A 21,072-nucleotide genomic window follows, 5' to 3' on the forward strand; every position below is an offset into this window, starting at 1 on the left:
CAGTCTGTTTCTGGGTATTTCTAAATGGCCCGTTCTCTTTCCCTTGAGCTCAGAAACAACACTGGCCCTTGTTCCTGTATAGGTGGCTTTATTTGAATGCTGGGCAGATTGCGTGTTATGTCTAGGAATCAGGTTTGACAGACGGACACCGCTTTAAGATGGCATAAAATCTTGATTGCTGTAACTGAATTTCGGACCTCCAGAATAATCAAAACAGTGATCCGAATGATTTCCCCAAGAGCATTACGCACGATACAGCTTAGAACTGCAAAGCAAATAAAACCAACATGGTACACATGACAATAAATGTAAAGAGAGTGTTGCTATGGTTTCGATAGAAAAGACCCACTCGGGTTTATTCAGACACCAAGTGAAATCAAGCTTTATTTATACAGCTCATTTCAGAAATGGAATGCAACAAAATGTGCTTCACAGGAAAAAAATATATAAAAAAACAAGGAAAATAAAAGCTGAAATATTTACTACACAACAAACATAAGAATAAAAACTAAAAAGAGTGACAAAAACTGAATGACTAAAAAACAAAGCTAAAAAGATATGTTTTAAGACCTCTTATACAGCCATACTGCTCGTTCTGTGCGTGATTTCCTACAAGATCGGAATGTCAGTGTTCTGCCATGGCCAGGGAAGAGCCCGGATCTCAATCCCATTGAGCACGTCTGGGACCTGTAGGATCGGAGGGTGAGATCTAGGGCTATTCCCCCCAGAATGTCAGGGAACTTGCAGGTGCCTTGGTGGAAGAGTCGGGTAACATCTCACAGCAAGAACTGTCAAATCTGGTGCAGTCCATGAGGAGGAGATACACTGCAGTACTTAATGCAGCTGGTGGCCACACCAGATACTGACTGTTACCCCCCCTGTGTTCAGGGACACATTATTCAATTTCTGTTAGTCACATGTCTGTGGAACTTGTTCAGTTTATGTCTCAGTTGTTGAATCTTGTTATGCTCATACAAATATTTACACGTTAAGTTTGCTGAAAATAAACGCAGTTGACAGTGAGAGGACGTTTCTTTTTTTGCTGAGTTTATATACACATATGGGAATCAGTACCAATCAGTCCTGGTGTTGCTAGCATCAAGCAGAAGGCAACAACAGCTCTGAAGTTGGCCAAACTCACACAGTACCTCCATAGACTTTAGTCATATCTCCATATACAGTGGCTTGGTTTTCACATTCAACAAGTTTACTTGTTTCACATACTCCACACTTTCAAAGCGAAGGAGAAACAAAGGATAGGAGCTGTGTGGGTTTTGTTTGCACTGTTTAAAAATATTTTTTCAGTGTACAGAGAGACATGGACTTTTTTTGTAGTTCTTTTGCGATCTACCACATTTTTTTAATAATACAGAGAAAAGGACTAACTTCTAAGTTTGCTCCTATCAAAAGATATGCCATTCAAAACGGTATTCTCCTTCTTTTCAGTTGGTCCGTACAAGATGACGTACAGCACGTGTCCAGCTGGGCCCTGATCTTCTAACTTATTGCACATGTATCAACCATATGATAAATCAAATGCGAATAAAACAAACAAACGGTGTGTGTGCGTCGAGCCGTGAACACTTACTTTTGTTGTCCAGCTGGGCCCGGTACTTGGTGAAGCCCTTCAGCCTGACCTTCTGGCCCAGCAGCTCCATGAACTCCTCCAGGGCGGGGCTGGCGCTCTCGTTGTTGTACATCTCCTCTTCGGTGCTCTGGCCCGCCTGGCAGTACATGATGCCAACTTTGTGCTGGAAGCTCAACTGGAAGCACAAAGAACAATAGGGTTGGGGTTATGACATTGTCAATGTCTGCCCAATATCCGTTTATTCCATGCTAATGTGTGGAAGAACCTTGTAATATAGAGGTGCGTTAGCAGACACCTAATGTCTGTTTATTCCATGCTAATGGGTGGAAGAACCTTGTAATATAGAGGTGGGTTAGCAGACACCTAATGTCTGTTTATTCCATGCTAATGGGTGAAAGAACCTTGTAATATAGAGGTGGGTTAGCAGACACCTAATGTCTGTTAATTCCATGCTAATGGGTGAAAGAACACTGTAATATAGAGGTGGGTTAGCAGACACCTAATGTCTGTTTATTCCATGCTAATGGGTGGAAGAACACTGTAATATAGAGGTGGGTTAGCAGACACCTAATGTCTGTTAATTCCATGCTAATGGGTGGAAGAACCTTGTAATATAGAGGTGGGTTAGCAGACACCTAATGTCTGTTTATTCCATGCTAATGGGTGGAAGAACACTGTAATATAGAGGTGGGTTAGCAGACACCTAATGTCTGTTAATTCCATGCTAATGGGTGGAAGAACACTGTAATATAGAGGTGGGTTAGCAGATACCTAATGTCTGTTTATTCCATGCTAATGGGTGGAAGAACCTTGTAATATAGAGGTGGGTTAGCAGACACCTAATGTCTGTTAATTCCATGCTAATGGGTGGAAGAACCTTGTAATATAGAGGTGGGTTAAACAGACACCTAATGTCTGTTAATTCCATGCTAATGGGTGGAAGAACCTTGTAATATAGAGGTGGGTTAGCAGACACCTAATGTCTGTTAATTCCATGCTAATGGGTGGAAGAACCTTGTAATATAGAGGTGGGTTAGCAGACACCTAATGTCTGTTAATTCCATGCTAATGGGTGGAAGAACCTTGTAATATAGAGGTGGGTTAGCAGACACCTAATGTCTGTTAATTCCATGCTAATGGGTGGAAGAACATTGTAATATAGAGGTGGGTTAAACAGACACCTAATGTCTGTTTATTCCATGCTAATGGGTGGAAGAACCTTGTAATATAGAGGTGGGTTAGCAGACACCTAATGTCTGTTAATTCCATGCTAATGGGTGGAAGAACCTTTTATTTATTTATTTTATTTATTTTACCGTTATTTTACCAGGTAAGTTGACTGAGGACACGTTCTCATTTGCAGCAACGACCTGGGGAATAGTTACAGGGGAGAGGAGGGGGAAGAATGCGCCAATTGTAAACTGGGGATTATTAGGTGACCATGATGGTTTGAGGGACAGATTGGGAATTTAGCCAGGACACCGGGGTTAACACCCCTACTCTTACGATAAGTGCCATGGGATCTTTAATGACCTCAGAGAGTCAGGACACCCGTTTAACGTCCCATCCGAAAGACAGCATCCTACACAGGGCAGTGTCTCCAATCACTGCCCTGGGGCATTGGGATATTTTTTTTTTAGACCAGAGGAAAGAGTGCCTCCTACTGGCCCTCCAACACCACTTCCAGCAGCATCTGGTCTCCCATCCAGGAACTGACCAGGACCAACCCTGCTTAGCTTCAGAAGCAAGCCAGCAGTGGTATGCAGGGTGGTATGCCTTGTAATATAGAGGTGGGTTAGCAGACACCTAATGTCTGTTTATTCCATGCTAATGGGTGGAAGAACACTGTAATATAGAGGTGGGTTAGCAGACACCTAATGTCTGTTTATTCCATGCTAATGGGTGGAAGAACACTGTAATATAGAGGTGGGTTAGCAGATACCTAATGTCTGTTAATTCCATGCTAATGGGTGGAAGAACCTTGTAATATAGAGGTGGGTTAGCAGACACCTAATGTCTGTTTATTCCATGCTAATGGGTGGAAGAACCTTGTAATATAGAGGTGGGTTAGCAGACACCTAATGTCTGTTTATTCCATGCTAATGGGTGGAAGAACACTGTAATATAGAGGTGGGTTAGCAGATACCTAATATCCGTTTATTCCATGCTAATGGGTGGAAGAACCTTGTAATATAGAGGTGGGTTAGCAGACACCTAATGTCTGTTTATTCCATGCTAATGGGTGGAAGAACATTGTAATATAGAGGTGGGTTAGCAGATACCTAATATCCGTTTATTCCATGCTAATGGGTGAAAGAACACTGTAATATAGAGGTGCGTTAGCAGACACCTAATGTCTGTTTATTATAAGATTTAAAAAAAAATATATTATCTCAATTCAAATCTTATAAAAGATAACTGGCATAACGCTTGTGAAACATTTCTCACAATTTTGGGGCTCATGACCAAATTATAGCAGGTGCTATTTTTCACAAGACACGTTATTTCAGAGCAACACCGAGATGGGACATAACAGTATTCAACAATGCGTTCCGTCTCATCTACACTCTTGATTGAAATGCTCTGTAGTGTCAGGGACGATTGCCGGCGCCGGTGTACGGTGTCAAATTAGACTGAAACGCCCATGTAAGCACACAGGGAGGAAGGGCTTTTTCCAAGAGTTTTACCAGCCCAGTGGATTTTATCTCCTGCTATCAATACCTATTACCTGACACCCGGTGCTGAGATCGTTCATTTTGAGAGCTAGTGCTAAGTGCACTGCGGAGCAGACACACACAAAAAAAGAGGAAGTAATTACAGTGTGAGTGGCCCTCAGACCACACCTAACTGTTGGTCCTGAATCATTGAATAATCTTAGAAATGCTATAGGATGAAACGTTTTTGTTTTTTTTGGTGTGTGGGGAGGCTTGGGGTGTGTGGTGCAAGACCGGGATCAGTAGACACTTGTGAAACAAAAAACAGTGGGGGTGCCCACTGCTCACAGCTAGGCGACATGACGAGACGAGCGGTCAAAAGAAAAATGTATTAAAATCTAGAAAAGGTCCCAATTTGCTTGGCCGGTCTCTTCTCATCTCTCCTAACACAGGGAATGAAGGGCCTCGCCTCCTGGTGCCTGCTGCGGCAGTTGTCGTGGCAACACTGCACAAATTCAGTAGGAGCCGAGGCCATATTGTTTTGGACAAGGGGAACGGAAGCTGTGCCGCCTTAGTGAAGGATTCACACTTGAGGGGGATGGGGGAAGTACTGCCGGTAAAGCGACGTTAGATTGCCATTGATTGTTGTCTTCACTATGTATCTCCACGGTTGCTTAACGAGTAGCTAAAACAATAAATAGCATTCCAGTCCTACTTACAGTAGATATAACCGGTGAAAGCTTATTATGATATTATGAATATCACATCAATGAAAGGTAATGTAATTGAATTCAGGAACATGTAATTAAACTTAAATCGAATTGAGGAATAAGAGACGTGACCGCTAGATATTCACAGAGGTCAAGAGTCCCCCTCCTCGCTCTCCAATAGATTTACAAACCACCCGCCACTTTCCGCCAATGACAGAGGCTAGTATGAAACTTGATCTCGTCATTACTCTTATTGCACACCGATGCCATTTCACCCCCTGCTGTTACATGCTTTAGGAATCGATCTGTCTCGATGCACGTCTCTGGTTACCCAGGTATCCAGTTACACGGCAATAACGCTTATTGTTTTCCCCCTGTCCAGAGTTGAGTGAAGCAATCAAAATCTGCAGCGTAATCCCTTGTTGTAAGCGGAAATACTTACTTATGACAACAGTGATGTAGATTGTATTAGGGCGTGTCATATTGTGCACTCATTTGCAATACAAATACCTTAGTCATTTACACTACCGTTCAAAAGTTTGGGGTCACTTAGAAATGTCCTTGTTTTCCATGAAAACATACATGAAATGAGTTGCAAAATGAATAGGAAATAGAGGCAAGACGTTGACGAAGTTATAAAAAATGATTTTTATTTAAATAATAATTGTGTCCTTCAAACTTTGCTTTCGCCAAAGAATCCTCCATTTTCAGCAATTACATCCTTGCAGACTTAAGACATTCTAGTTGTCAATTTGTTGAGGTAATCTGAAGAGATTTCACCCCATGCTTACTGAAGCACTTCCCACAAGTTGGATTGGCTTGATGGGCACTTCTTACGTACCATATGGTCAAGCCGCTCCCACAACAGCTCAATAGGGTTGAGATCCGGTGACTGTGCTGGCCACTCCATTATAGACAGAATACCAGCTGACTGCTTCTTCCCTAAATATTTATTGCATAGTTTGGAGCTGTGTGTTGGGTAATTGTCCTGTTGTAGAAGGAAATTGGCTCCAATTAAGCGCCGTCCACAGGGTATGGCATGGCGTTGCAAAATGAAGTGATAGCCTTCCTTCTTCAAGATCCCTTTCACCCTGTACAAATCTCCCACTTTACCACCACCAAAGCACCCCCATCATATCACATTGCCTCCACCATGATGACAGATGGAATCAAGCACTCCTCCAGCATCTTTTCATTTTTTCTGCATCTCACGAATGTTCTTCTTTGTGATCCAAACACCACAAAAACTTAAGATTCGTCTGCCCATAACACTTTTTTCAAATCGTCCTCTGTCCAATGTGTGTGTTATATTGCCCATCTTAATCTTTTATTTTCATTGGCCAGTCTGAGATATGGCTTTTTCTTTGCAACTCTGCCTAGAAGGCCAGCATCCCAGAGTCACCTCTTCACTGTTGACGTTGAGACTGGTGTTTTGCGGGTACTATTTAATGAAACTGCCAGTTGAGGAATTGTGAGGGGTCAGTTTCTCAAACTAGACACTAATGTACTTGTCCTCTTGCTCAGTTGTGCACCGGGGCCTCCCACTCCTCTTTCTATTCTGGTTAGAGTCCGTTTGCGCTGTTCTGTGAAGGGAGTAGACATTGCATTGTATGAGCTCTTCAGTTTCTTGGCAATTTCTCGCATGGAATAGCCTTCATTTCTCAGAAGAAGAATAGACTGATGAGTTTCAGAATAAAGTACTTTGTTTCTGGCCATTTTGAGCATGTAATCGAACCCACAAATGCTGATGCTCCAGATACTCAACTAGTCTAAAGAAGGCCAGTTTCATTGCTTCTTTAAATCAGCACAACAGATTTCAGCTGTGCTAACATAATTGCAATTGGGGTTTCTAATGATCAATTAGCCTTTTAAAATGATAAACTTAGATTAGCTAACACAACCTGCCATTGGAACACAGGAGTGATGGTTGCTGATAATGGTCCTCTGTACGCCTACGTAGATATTCCATGAAATAAAATAATGAGCAGTTTCCAGCTCATTTACAACATTAATAATGTCTACACTGTATTTAGGATCAATTTGATGTTATTTTAAAATGGAAAAAACAAGGACATTTCTAAGTGACCCAAACACACACACTTTGAAAATATGGAGTAGTTTTATTACCTTTTTAGATCATTTAAGCCAGCAAAATGAAGACTGTGCAAGAGGTGTGGAGATTTTCACTAGCGACTGTATGTCTATGGTCACTCACCCCCTGTTGGTCCAGCTTGAGGAGCTGCTCAGGGACCTTGGGCGAACTGATGGCCAGCCGGAGACACTGGATGTTGAGCTCTGGGACCACATACTCCAGCACCTCCTTCAGCGGTAGGCCCCTGGCCATGCCATGCTTGGCGGTGGAGGGCACGGCGTCTTCCAGGATGGCCCCTCGGAGAGTGGTGAGCTGGGGAGGACAGCGAGAGAGGCTGGAGGTCAGCTGGGTGTCTCGCCCTGACGGTTGAGTTGAATTTCGAGTACCAATTTATAAACTCGTGAATAAAGTTGCAAATTATAAGTACGTATAAATTATGAATAACCGTTTCATCATTTGCTAAGTTTAACCCCCTGGAGTGTATTGATGCACCGGTGCATCAAAGTCTGTCAGTTTAAGCTAGAGCTGCGTCTCAATCCACCGCATCACCCATGTCACCCTTCCACATCTGCGTGGAAAGTGGCAGATCTACAGTGCTGTTTGTCAGACCAGGAGATATGCCGAAAAAAATCGGTCTTCTCCGTCTCTAGCATCCAAACGGTTTGTCGCGGGACTCGTTTGAAGTCGGTAACGCTAATGTACTAGCGTTTGTCTGTAGTGTCCAGAATCGTTTGGGATACATATATCACCGTAGAACGGGGAGACAAACGAACGTGATGGTGTTCTCCATTTTGCTCTACGACCCTCACAAGTGACACGGGATCCGTCTAAATGTAACCCATACAAATTAATGGAAGTATGGAGGTAGTTCTGTGCCCAAAAAATATTTCCTGAGCGTTCTTATATCTCCTAGATAAAAGACACACTTCAAAACCTTATTCATTTTTTTACTTGTATTTTTGGCCATTTATGAATGTGTAATTCAATGCGTTTCTATGGGTTACAATAGTAAAGGATGATCCATGGTATGACCTTCTTAAAACAATTCCATATGGCAGCTTAGAAGCCCCCAAACGGCTTAGACTTAAGAATTGAGCACATATAGGCGTTACAATCATTACAATTCATAAGGATTTAGGTACAACATTGAAAGCTTATTCATGAAGTGTAAGCATCTATAAAGGCTCATTCGTGAAAGTTGTTATTAAAGGTTCAAAATTTGTTGCGGATGTCAGAATCTTTTCTGCACCCATGTTTCAAGAGCAACATGATCCTAAATAATGTTTGTAACACATTATGAGTGAGTGGGAATCATTTAAGTGTTTGACTGTCTTTAGTAATGTAGCTATGATGTTATTAAAGAACTATTCCGTTTTTTGGGGGGGGGGGGGGTGAATGCTTACAAATTATGAATAATATTTAAAAAATTAACTACATCAGGAAGAAAACGTAAAAGATAAATTACTGTGATATATATGAAACGTGAGTGATATATGGAGTAGTGAACTAGGATACTTGTGATGAAAAGAGAGTGCCTCCCCAAACAGCTTCACTTTCCCGCTGCATGCAGTTAACCCAGTGAGCTGGGAGAGAGACGTTTAAGTTAGGGAATTAGCTTTTAGTAAAACTAAATAGATTAGCTTTTAGCATTAGCGAGTCATAAGAAGTGCAACCACGAACGCCCCACTTACAGTGTCTCATGGGAGAACTAACATATCGTGGGATCAAACTTTCCCTTTAAGAGTTTAACTTCCATTAACTTGTCAGATTAAAAGTTGTCTAATGTCCCATTGGTTTGATCATACAAAAAGTCTGCTCATCTAGTTGACTGTGTATCGTCTCAGAACAGATGTACCTTTTGGTTGTGATTATCTAGAGTTCAACTACTTGGTTGAGTTTGAATTCAATTTAGAGGTATTTTCTATGTCACACCATTTGTTGTGATATAATTAATTGATTATTCATTATGTATGAAGGTATGACAATATTCTACGACTTCGGAATTCAGCATAGTCAGCAGTGTACATCATCATTACTGTGAGAGTCCACAGTAAGAACCTGTGTACATCAAACATTTTAGGACACCCTCAGCCTTAAGTGACATCTACCCTTTTCAATGATTTACCTCGCTAGTCCGGAAGGTGACCCGGTAGTTGTACTGTGCTCCCTCTTTTCCCTCATCCAGCTTTTCCCGGCGGATACTGACCGCCACGGGGCCCAAGTTCTCATCCGTGCCAAAGTAGTTCTGGTGATCTGAGGGTAAATGGCAAACGACGGCACAACACAAACGTTAGCTGTGGTTTGGATTATGATATACATAAGAAATATTTATTTTCAATTCACGTAAAATAAAAAATGTGGCTTTGGCACTCTGGCTTACAGGTAAAATGTTTTAAAAAAGAATTTAAAAAAAGATTTGCAACAAACACAGTTCAACTTGACATGATTTGCCTTTTGATTGGATTTTCCTTTGCATTCCTTAAACTCCGTGAATAGGGCCAACACATCACAGATTATAACCCGAGCAAAGCCAGAAAAGTAGACCAAATTCACCAACTAGATGGACCCACTGGCATTGCTAACCCATAGAGAGATATGCCTTAACCTAGTGTATCAATAACCATAAAGAGATATGCCTTAACCTAGTGTATCAATAACCCATAGAGATATGCCTTAACCTAGTGTATCAATAACCCATACAGAGATATGCCTTAACCCAGTGTATCAATAACCCATAAAGAGATATGCCTTAACCTAGTGTATCAATAACCCATAAAGAGATATGCCTTAACCTAGTGTATCAATAACCCATACAGAGATATGCCTTAACCTAGTGTATCAATAACCCATAAAGAGATATGCCTTAACCTAGTGTATCAATAACCCATACAGAGATATGCCTTAACCCAGTGTATCAATAACCCATAAAGAGATATGCCTTAACCTAGTGTATCAATAACCCATACAGAGATATGCCTTAACCTAGTGCATCAATAACCCATACAGAGATATGCCTTAACCTAGTGTATCAATAAATCAATGAGTGGACAAAATACAATTAATGTAGTAAAGCTCCCTTTTACTTGATTAATTGACATGTAGGCATATGACCTTGTAGGGTTCGAAAAGACATGTAACTACAGGCTCATTTCCAGAAATCCTGCACGGACTGCCAATCCTGCACTGTAGGAAAAACAGTCTTTGCAGTTCATTAACTTCAGTGCGGGTTTCATTAAACTCATCCCTAAAATGAAGCGCATAACAATAAACATAAGTGGAAAGTAGAAAGTGTTGAAAAGGTAAATAAAGAAGAGGACCAGGGGTGTCAAATTCATTTTGCCCCGGGGGCCACATTCAGCTTTCAACGAGGTCCGGCATGCCGCACTGGAAATGTGTTCCATTTCCTCTGTCAAAATATACTCCCTGACTGTCTAGCTTTAACTTATGGGATTATATATATATAAATATATATATAAATAAACAAAAGTATGTGGACGCTAATCTTCAAATTAGTGGATTCGACCATTTCAGCCAGACCTGTTGCTGACACGAGTAAAAATCAAGCACACAGCCATGCAATCTCCATAGACAAGCTTTGAAGAGCTCAGTGACTTTCAACGTGGCACCGTCATAGGATGCCACCTTTACAACAAGTCAGTTCATCAAATTTCTGTCCTGCTAGAGCTGTCCCAGACAACTTTAAGTGCTGTTATTGTGAGGTGGAAACATCTAGGAGCATCAACGGCTCAGCCGCGAAGTGGTAGGCCACACAAGCTCACAATGAATTGGAACGTCGACGGCGAGCCAGACCTAATCACCCAACATCAGTGCCCAACCTCACTAATGCTCTTGCGGCTGAATGGAAGCAAGTCCCTGCAGCAATGTTCCAACATTTAGTGGAAAGCCTTCCCAAAAGAGTAGAGGCTGTTACAGCAGCAAATGGGGGACCAACTCCATTTTAAGATGTTTGACGAGCACATACTTTTGATCATGAAGTGTATATAGTTTGTTTTCCCACAACAACAAAAATCCCAAAAGAGCTTCAATGGTCTATATTATTTATAAATTATACAGAGCATTCGAAAAGTATTCAGACCCCTTACTCTAAAATTGATTTAATAAAAAAATGTCCCTCAATCTGCGGCGGCAGGTAGCCTAGTGGTTAGAGCGTTGGACTAGTAACCGAAAGGTTGCAAGATCGAATCCCTGAGCTGACAAGGTGAAAATCTGTCGTTCTGCCCCTGAACAAGGCAGTTAACCCACTGTTCCTAGGCCGTCATTAAAATTAAGAATTTGTTCTTAGTTCATCATTCTTCCTCCCAACAAAGTTTGTGAGAAATTGCCAGAACAATCTGAGACATCCAAAAATATTTTCCACCTACGCTGGCGTGGAATTGCCCATCTTCAAGTTTAGCTCAAGTCTGAAAAAAGCTATTAGCGACATCTTGGGTTGATTGTGGATATTCATATGACTAATATTTATTTATTTTCAACCTATGGATACTGACAAATGTAGAGGGGAAAACTAATGCGCTGCATTGCGGCGGTGACTCGAGCGTGACTATCGTCATCTCAGGCAATGTCAATCACTGACATATAAGCGACATTTAAGTGCCTTCAAGTGCCCAGAAGTTGTGGTCAACAAACAAGCTACACTTATGCCATCGAAAAAGCAGAGTGGAAAATTGCAGATTTGACATGTACCTGCAATCTCAGGTGTCATGTTGACGTCTACTCCAGTCAATTCTTTCCTCATTCAATGAGCAGGTCAGAGATTTTCAGCGACCCTCACATTTAGCTACACATGGCCAGATTCTATGGCGTGTCTGCAAACGTTGTGCATTTGTAAACACTGCAAAGCACATCGTAAATGAACTTGAAAAACCCCATCTGGCTCTTTCTTTTAAGTTGCTAGAGTACATTATAGTAAGGAAACAATTTAGTATTAGGAGGTAATCAATGCCTCTCTTACCTTTATTGTAAAAGTACTTGTGGTAGTAGTAGGTCCCCTGGTCAATGTGTTCGATTATATAGCGCTTGTACATGTCCCTGTGGAAAGCCTGGCTCTCCCTTGGCACCTCGAGCACCGACACCCCTGCGTTGGTGCACCGGGTGCTGAGCGATGATTCCACAGAGTAGCCTTGTCCTCCAACCCCATAGTTTGCAGCATAGTCTCCACTCCCATAGCTGGCGCTGCTGGCTTTGCTCAGGGCCACCTTCCTCTCGCCCTCGCCACCAGTCTCGTTACGGAAGTACGGGCAGCTGAGCACCAGGGTATTGCTCTTCCCATCCCCTTCATCTGCGTCCATGCTGGCCTTGTGGCCCAGGTCCTCGCAGCTGCCTACGGGTGACTCACAGATGGGCATAGTTGTGGCGCTGTCTCCCAGCCCAGAAGCCGGCGCCTGGCACTGAGAGGCGGCCGATGCCCCAGTGGTAGTGTTCTTCCTGCGACCCAGGTCGGCGCGGTTGGCCACCGCCTCGCTGATGTTGAAGAGGACGCTCTGCACGTCGTAGTGGGCGAAGCACTTCTGGAAGCTCAGGGGCCTTCCGAAGCGCCCTCCGTCCTCCTGGTCCAGGTACTCGCCCTCGCTCTTCACATTCCGCAGCCTCCGGAAGATGGAGGTGTCGGCCTTCTCCGCCTTCATGCGTTGGATGAAGGACTTCTCCCGCTCACGGCTGTAGAGCAGGGAGCTGTCCACGTAGTCGTAGCCCGGGATGCAGACAATGTCGCCTCGCGCGATCTGGGCGGCCGTCTGTAGGCTGGGTGAAAGGGTGGTGTTGAGACGCAGCAGCTCCGGGAAACTCTGTGGAGGAGGCACGCTGGGTTGGTCCGAGCGGTCCTCCATGTGGTAGCCCCTCAGGGTTCCCACAAGGTCTTTGCTGGCGCCGGACAGACTCTGCTTGTCGAGAGAGGACGTGCTGCCATACTCACGGCGCAAGGTGGCCCCAGTGTTGGGGTTGATGGTGGTGTGATCCAAGTCCTCGGCGCCGATGTCACTAATGGTGACCTCGCTGTTGCTCCTCTTGATCCCAGGGAAGCCCTTCATGGGGGAGTGGCTCAGGAGGTCACACAGCGGATACTTGGTCTCTGGGAACTCGGCACTGAGCAACTCCTGGTTCTTTTGGAGGATGACCTCTGTGCTAAGATTTGACGGTCCCTTCTGGAAGGTCGGGACCAGGCTGTCATAGCCTGGTGGAGGTTGTGACTCCCAGCCGTCCTTTCGCTGGGGCCAGTCCGACACCCTCGCCCGGACACCCATCTTGGGCATGGCTGGCGTTCCTTGCACGTTGGCGTTTGGAGGTCCCATGGGCCTCTTTAACGCTTGGAGTTTCTTGTTGAACGGGTTATCCGACTGCATCAAATGATTGGAGCCCTTTGGTTCGCCAGCTACTCCAGCAAGATTCACTACGTCCTCAGTCCAGAGGCTAGGCGCGTTCATATCCTGTGTACAGGTACCTTACAGTCCCAAATTTCATGACTGGTTTCCAATACATGCCATTTGCTCTGGAAACTGCGATCAGGTAGTACTAGGCAAAAACCCAAATCTGGGGTTTCACTTCGCCAGGTCCATAATCCATAGAAAATGATTAGCTTGACAGATCTGCTTGGGTCTCTGAGGGACAGTGCAGCATAGAAGAAGGTGAAGATCCTTTCCTGGTCCACATCAAGCCAATGACCGACACATGGTGATCCTTTGTGGATTCAGATCTTAAAAAGTGAGAAACATAACACAGGTTAATTTCATTCAATTATAACATCAAAACTAAAAACAGATCTAAAATTGCATTTCAACAATTTGTACAAAGGCCTAAACACAATGAACATCAATTGTCATTGCTATTTCGGTTTAATCAAATCGGACCGAGGGCCTACAAACAATGTCCATGTACCAATATTAGAACAAAAGACATATGTATTGCTTTGATGGGGTTTTTGGCACATTGGGAATGGTGTGGCTGAAAGATTAAAGGCCTTTTCAAGTTCAAAGGCTCATTTGCAATAATTTCGAATGAATTATTTCATGTCTCTAGGTGCTGCAAGCTACATGGCTGTAAATGGCCCACAACCTTGTTGAATTAGAAAGATTTATCGCAGTTATCTGATCTGTTAATAATGTAACATGCCACACAGCCTACGCAAAAACAAGTAATGCCTCCTAGGTCTTACAGAAGAGTAACAATGTCATATGATATGAATCATCGTATCACTCTCTAAGTCAACTGTTTAGCACACTGCCTCTGGACTGTGGAGTCAATAAAATGTTAAAGTTGTGGAGGGCAGGATTTCGGAAAACAGTATACAACTGCCAACATTAACCAGTATTTGGTTAGTCATCTTGGAATGGGATTAACCGTGTGAACATGTGACCGACATGTCAACCTTCCTGATAAGTACCGTATGCATTTGAAAGTGATTCTAATTAGAAATGACAACATTACTGTGGAATTGCCCTTATTAAAAATTGTAGAAAGAGTGGAAGGGGGTATGTTTATGTTAAGGTAAGTTGCATTATTCAGAGGATTTATTTCAAAACAGGCTACAATGGTTGTGAACAAGGAGAAATGTACATCCGTACCAGATTTGAATATCCATAATTCACCATTTCCTATAGTAAACATCAACAGATTTAACACCGGGGGGGTATGTTAACACCATGTTGGAAAATACCCGTCTGCATATGTCCCAAATGGCACCCTATTCCCTACATAGTCCCGGGTCGAAAGCAGTGCACGATCTTTAGATAGGCCCCAAAACTCTGACCAGACGAAATAGTCCCCCTTACCCTTTGAAGAAAAACACAGGCCTTAACCTTTCATCTGTCTCTCTTGCCTCATTGTATTGAATGTTGAATGGCTCTGATTGGATGCTCACTTGAACTTTAAGGTTACCTTAGTGTAAAAAAATGTAACTAAATAAAGAGTATGATAACTAGAATAAAGTAACATCTTGTTGAGTTTTTTTTTTAAATTTGTTATAGGATACTTTTGAAGGTGCCACATCCATTCAAACACCATGGACCTTCACTGACTAGTTTATGAATCAACACTCTTAGCGAGAGCCAGACAGTCTACTGCGCACTAATCAGTGTAGAAACACCTCCAACAGACGGCTGTTCAAAGCGAGCATTAAGCATTCATAACATCAAGGTGTAAAAGTTATTCGCAATCACTACAGAGGCAGCCGTGCTATGACACGGAACACTGAGGGGGCCCCAAGAAGGAGCAACCGATGCCACCCCCCCCCCCCCCAATGACGCCCTACTCCATTATTAAAAACACCCTAATAAAATTAGATCAAATTAGAAAAGAGCCCTCATTAAATGCATGGCCTTGATGTCCGACTGCTTGAGAGCAAACAGATCATGAAAGCGTGAGATGAAAACTGCTTGTGACATACTTTCTTCCCCCCCTTCAGTACTCGCCAGGAATCTTCTGCAAAGGTTCCCGCCTCGGCAAAAGAAGACAACTTTGGTTCTAAGGCTCGAGTCAGTTATCTGATCTACAAAGCCGAATTAAGTGGATATGGGTTTAGAAGTACAAGTTCGTACTGCTTGACATATCAGTATGTATACTTCCTATTGGCCATCAAAGGCCTGACTGATGCTGCAGTAGGGCCTGACTGATGCTGGAAGTTGGGACAAGCTCAAGTGTGATGGTGCACTGCATCAGATGCTCGATTCTTCAATATGTCAATGTTTGTGTTGTTATATGTCTCAAATTAAAAATACATTTTTAAAAAACAGTACATACAGCACTATATTAAGCGTTATAGAGAGAACCGACACAATTGCAATAAACCCATAGTAATTATCAAGAGTCAGATAAATTGCCTGAACATTGGTCGTTAAAACAAGAGCATCTAAAAAATAGTTTTTTTTTTTTTTTTAAACAATTAAAAAAACATACAAACGTGGTCACAAATGAACGGGCGACACCGTCCATCAAACGTCAGCCTGAATGCAGGCTACAGTCTGCATTCAGGCTGAATGCCACAGTCGGTTCCAGCGGGGCACACAGAGCTGGCCACTCACCCAAACATAACGGTGTGCAAATGTTAGGCCAGTGACATGGGAGCAACATTTGGCTGGGAGGCAGAGTAGCGTTGTTTTGGTTGAAAATCGATAGAACGGACACTATGCACCCCGACGGGGGTACAGTGAAGTGGATGTCAGTACTGGGTATTGGATTCGGTGATTCGGGAGAGTCTGAGATGAATGGTGTGTGGCATCTAGAAATGAGCCAGGCCTAACTCATTGCTGGCTGCAGAAGTTTGTACTTGTTATGTCTGTCTGCATGGCTCAAACCCATGTGACACACTGTTACACTGAACTATAGATGTGTGTGTGATCTGGACATTGTACTTGAGCTATTTTCATATGTGACGAAGCTATTATTTGCAGTACTACAGTTCAAATTCAGTTATTCAGTCACATTTTGGGAAATGCTCAAATGCCCTGTATCATCACACTCCATTAACCACGGGAACGAGCGCAAGTGGCGATGTCCTTTGGGAACATTGGGTAATTAAGAAAGGCAGATAGACCTCCACTTTGCAGTATGATGAGGTGGGCAACAAAACAAATGACAGAGAAAGGAGGCCAGTGAGCAGCGGAAGCTTTGCTGCCAGTTCCAAACCCCCCCAGAGACAGACAACCCCATCATTCCTTTGTTCTACTTTTACAATGTGAGCTTTATCTTTACCATTAAAAATGATTCAAGAAAGTAAAACATACTGTATGTATTTTTTGAGGGGGGGGGGGGGGGGGTGGATTATAAATCGAGATTCAAATTCGCACCAAGGGATTGGCCGCAATATGCCTTGAAGCCTTCGAATCAAGGGGCTCACGTGTCTCCAACTGCTGACTGGGCTCGTATCCAAACCAAGGGGCAAGAAAACAAGGGCGTCAAAGCCTGCTTCCAACACCGTACATGGGTGCATCCCATTAACTGGCAACCCACCCTGGCACTCACATAACCTCACACATCAATAAGACAGAACTGAGATAGCAGGGTCCCCATCCATCTTCCCACTGCTCGTCTGCTTTGCCTTGTTAGGTGCACTAGCCTAAGTACCCAGGCATTCTAAGCCCCTGGAAGAACTACGAGATACTCCCAGTCACAGGCCCTAATGCCTTCCATGCCAGGGGAAGTTTTTCCCGGGATTAATTCCAAGCGGAGGCATGCAGGATGGGGTGGGAGGGGGAGGGGGGGGTACAGACGGGGATCAGTTCACATACACATTCCAGTGCGGTCCTGCCATATGCACTCCACCACGACATGCGTTTGATTCCCTGAAGCAGAGACAAATCAGTGTGTGTTTACTTTAAAAATGACTACTCCCTCAAGAAGGCAGGTTGGTAAGAGGGGGGGGCGGGAGAGGTTGGTCATCCATCGAGAACACTGTGCGGCTGTTTAGTTGCGGGGCTGTAGCTAGGGAAGAGGGGCAGCGGTGGTAGTGGTAGGTGGGCCAAATGAAGGTATGGAGAAAGGCCGTGAATAAACAAAGAGAGAGGAAGTGTGGAACATCAAGGAAGTGAATGTAAACACTATGATGGCTCTGCAGGAGCTAAATGAAAGACGGACCCCTGGGAAGGTTCCGGGGAGGCACATATGGGTGGGTTGTGGGGAGGATAGTGCATCTGGACATTAACATTGGTGTTGTTACGGTTGTGGTTATTTCCTCTACTGTTGGTCTTTCTGTTTACTATATAAAACAGGCCAGCTAACTTTCCTACATATTTTTGAAATAGTCAGTTAAACAATTTATTTATTTTTATTTGACCTTTGTCAGACATAACCTAGGTACAGCAGATCCCTTTATTGTATTGGACACTTAAAATGTGCCTTTAGAGGCCATGCAATTCAGTTCTCATCTATAAAACAAAAGTAATTTAGATCAAGAGTCCATATTAACAAAGGAAATTGAAGGACTAACAGTACAGTTAGATAGCAATAAAAACAGTACCATAGAGACACAGAATACGTTCGAGGAAAAACAAAAAGAAAAATGGAGGAACTTATTCAAGAAAGATCCAGTGCAATATATTATAAAAATAAAGCGAACTGGATGGAATATGGGGAAAAACGCACCAAAATAATTTTCGATCTTCAATATAGAAATGCTATCAATTTTTTTAAATTGAAACTTGTTACAAATGGAGTCACGCATGATTCAAACAATGAATCCTGATCTAGGATAACTGTTAAACCATGAAATTATTTGGCTTGCTCTAAAAGGATTTGGCTAAAAGCAAGGGTTTTCGTTTCAGTATCCTCCATCTCCACTAACCGAAGCTAAATTGTATGGATTTTTTTCCCTAATAATAATGTAAAATTAACATCCGTACAGAAAGACTCATGTAAAGGCCAAATTACAGAGGAGGAACTTGTTGATGCAATTAAAGCTTTTAAGGCTGTGGAAACTCCAGGGCTGGACAGCATACAAGTGGAAGTATACCAAACTTTTTTTTGATATACACAGAAGACCATTATCAGCATGTTTTAACCACTCCTATATAATGGTAGATTATCGACACACAACAAGGTCTGATTTCATTATTACTGAAACAGGATCCAAGTGGTATATATAAATATACAATCCATAAAAAAAAATTGGAGGACTCTTACACTTCAGTGTTTTAATGCAAAAATCCTAGAATTTAAAAAATATTGTCAGATATTATTCATCCTAATCAGACAGTTTTTTTTACATGGACGATACATTGGAGATAATATAAGACAAGTAATGGAAACAATAGAATACCATGAAATATCGCGGACACCAGGTCTGGTTTTCATAACTGATTTTGAAAAGGCTTACGACTGGAGTTTATATATAAATGCCTGGAATATTTCAATTTTGGGGAATCTCTTATAAAATGGGTTAAAGTTATGTATAGTAACCCTAGGTGTAAAATAGTAAATAAATGGCTACATCTCAGTAGCAGTTTAGATTTACAAACCAGAAAATCTAGTTATATATGGTTGTTAATCAAAGTTAGCTGGCTAACACAGTGATCCTGCTTTGTAGTATACCCCTCAGCACCTACCCTGAGCTATTTGAGATCATAGTAGCAGAGAGTAAATATGCCTTTACCCCAATAGCCAAATAAAACCACAAACTACTGGCGTTGGGTACTGGAGATATACAAAGTAGACCCGCCTCACCAGAACGCTTTTAGTGTAAAAAATAACGTGTGTACATGTAGTAGCTTTTTTTTACTAAAATGGCAAGCTGTTACTGAATTAGGCCCATATAGTCTGTGATGAGTGAGATGAGAAATAAGAAGGAGATAGTTGACTGCATCAGTACATCCAGTATATTCAAGTATGAGATTAAGTCAAATATCTTTCTAAAGACAACAATCGGAAAAATCAATTTTCATATCACTACTCCCGGTGGGCAAAACTGGGCTAAGCTGGCTGAAATGACACAGTTACAGGTTGCATGTTTATTGGATTCTCGCAGCAGTTGCTCTTCCACATCCTAAACGTATATGGTATAGCTATCCGTGTTGGAGTATAAAGTACTGTATCATTACTTTCAATCAGCCTATGTCAGCAATCTCTAGCAGTTTCTTGGCAAACCAAGTGGTCAACGTTAAGGGCTGCCAATAAAGCTCTCGTTGAGTTTTATTGAAAGTGGGATGGCCATGCTCTGGCTCCGCTGACTGGCCCAGTTGACTTGGATCAGCTGTTCAAATAAATCAAGGCCAGAACGCACCAGAAGCCCTTTTCAACCCGTGAACTTACCCCCGGCCAACATCACCCTTCACAGCTGAGCTCTAGGCAAGCTGCCACATGGAACCAAGATATGGGGTTTTTGTTTGCATAGATAAAGCACTGATGACATCTTTAAACAAGTTATGGGATTTATGGGTACTGTACGTCGGGCTGTTGTTTGATTAGCAACATGGTGCTCCAGGCTCGATCGTATCGAGCCCACGCAAGGAGCTCCCAGCTGAGATGGAACTGCTGGACTAGGACAATGTTGACTTTTGTTTGTTTCTTTTAGGGGGTCTGACATTTTGTTCAACTCCCCCATCTGGACTTCTCATGCTGGGAAACACTCCCACATTCGTCTCCTTCTTTCCCCTAACAGCAAGCCTTGGAATTCGTGGGCAATTAAGTGTGTTAAGGCTCAGTTATTCAAATGTCTAACTTTTAAAGTAATACCTACCATATGCCTTGCAGCATGTAACAATGCCACTCTTAGAGGCTAAGGACCAGACGGGGATGTGACTGTCGTTACCAAACAACTTGGGACGAGTGTCCTAAATACAGCACAAGGATGGGATGGCCAAGAACCAAAACCTTTCAACTGCAGACTGTTGCTGTGTCTATCTATAAAAGGCTCAATCATGCATTCCCCTTGTCTTTTTTGTTAACTTCAGCATACTAAACACTGAACCCAAACTCAGTCCTGGAGGGCCACTATGTAAGCACTAGACTCTTCAAGAAATGTCTTCAATTTATGCAAATCTTTTGGAATAAACTACAAAATCACCTGAGAAGGCAGCATCCATTCATTGAGAGCATCATTTTTTTTAAAGGTGAGTTGAAGACAATACCAGCCTATACAGCAGTCGGGAATTGTTTGGAAAGGACAGGTGCTCGAGATAAGACTGTTTACTGTGTCACTGCATCATACCACTCGTCTTACAGACAAAAGCAAGGAAAACAGTAGTAGGACCTCATCACCAAACAGTACAGCTGCAACACCAATATGATGTTAACAGCATACACAGGCCCGTGGACAAATGTCTCTGCGTGACGGTAACCATTTGCCGAGTAACAAGAAACACAAAAGAAATGGGTCAGCACTCGGTTGATGACATCAGTTGCTTTTATTTATTTATTTATTTTATTTCACCTTCATTTAACCAGGTAGGCTAGTTGAAAACAAGTTCTCATTTACAACTGCGACCTGGCCAAGATAAAGCAAAGCAGTGTGACACAAACAACAGAGTTACACATGGGATAAACAAACGTACAGTAAATAACACAACAGAAAAATCTATGTACAGT

At 42.7% G+C, this 21,072-nt stretch overlaps 1 protein-coding gene across 2 annotated transcripts in view; it reads right to left on the reverse strand.

Annotated features, from left to right (window-relative positions):
- The window catches only part of LOC129839736 (signal-induced proliferation-associated 1-like protein 2), a 105,262-nt gene that overhangs the window by 51,040 nt on the left and 33,150 nt on the right, over window positions 1–21,072 (reverse strand). For both annotated transcript variants that reach the window (XM_055907339.1, XM_055907338.1), the window contains exons 2-5: window positions 12,017–13,753; window positions 9,170–9,297; window positions 7,168–7,356; window positions 1,589–1,763 (exon numbers count right to left, since the gene is read on the reverse strand). In XM_055907339.1, coding sequence (XP_055763314.1) covers window positions 1,589–1,763; window positions 7,168–7,356; window positions 9,170–9,297; window positions 12,017–13,484 — 1,960 coding nt within the window. In that variant the 5' untranslated portion in view covers window positions 13,485–13,753. The remainder of the gene's footprint in view (window positions 1–1,588; window positions 1,764–7,167; window positions 7,357–9,169; window positions 9,298–12,016; window positions 13,754–21,072) is intronic.

This window comes from Salvelinus fontinalis, chromosome 40 (genome assembly GCF_029448725.1).
Source record: "Salvelinus fontinalis isolate EN_2023a chromosome 40, ASM2944872v1, whole genome shotgun sequence".
Classification (NCBI taxonomy): Eukaryota; Metazoa; Chordata; class Actinopteri; order Salmoniformes; family Salmonidae; genus Salvelinus; species Salvelinus fontinalis.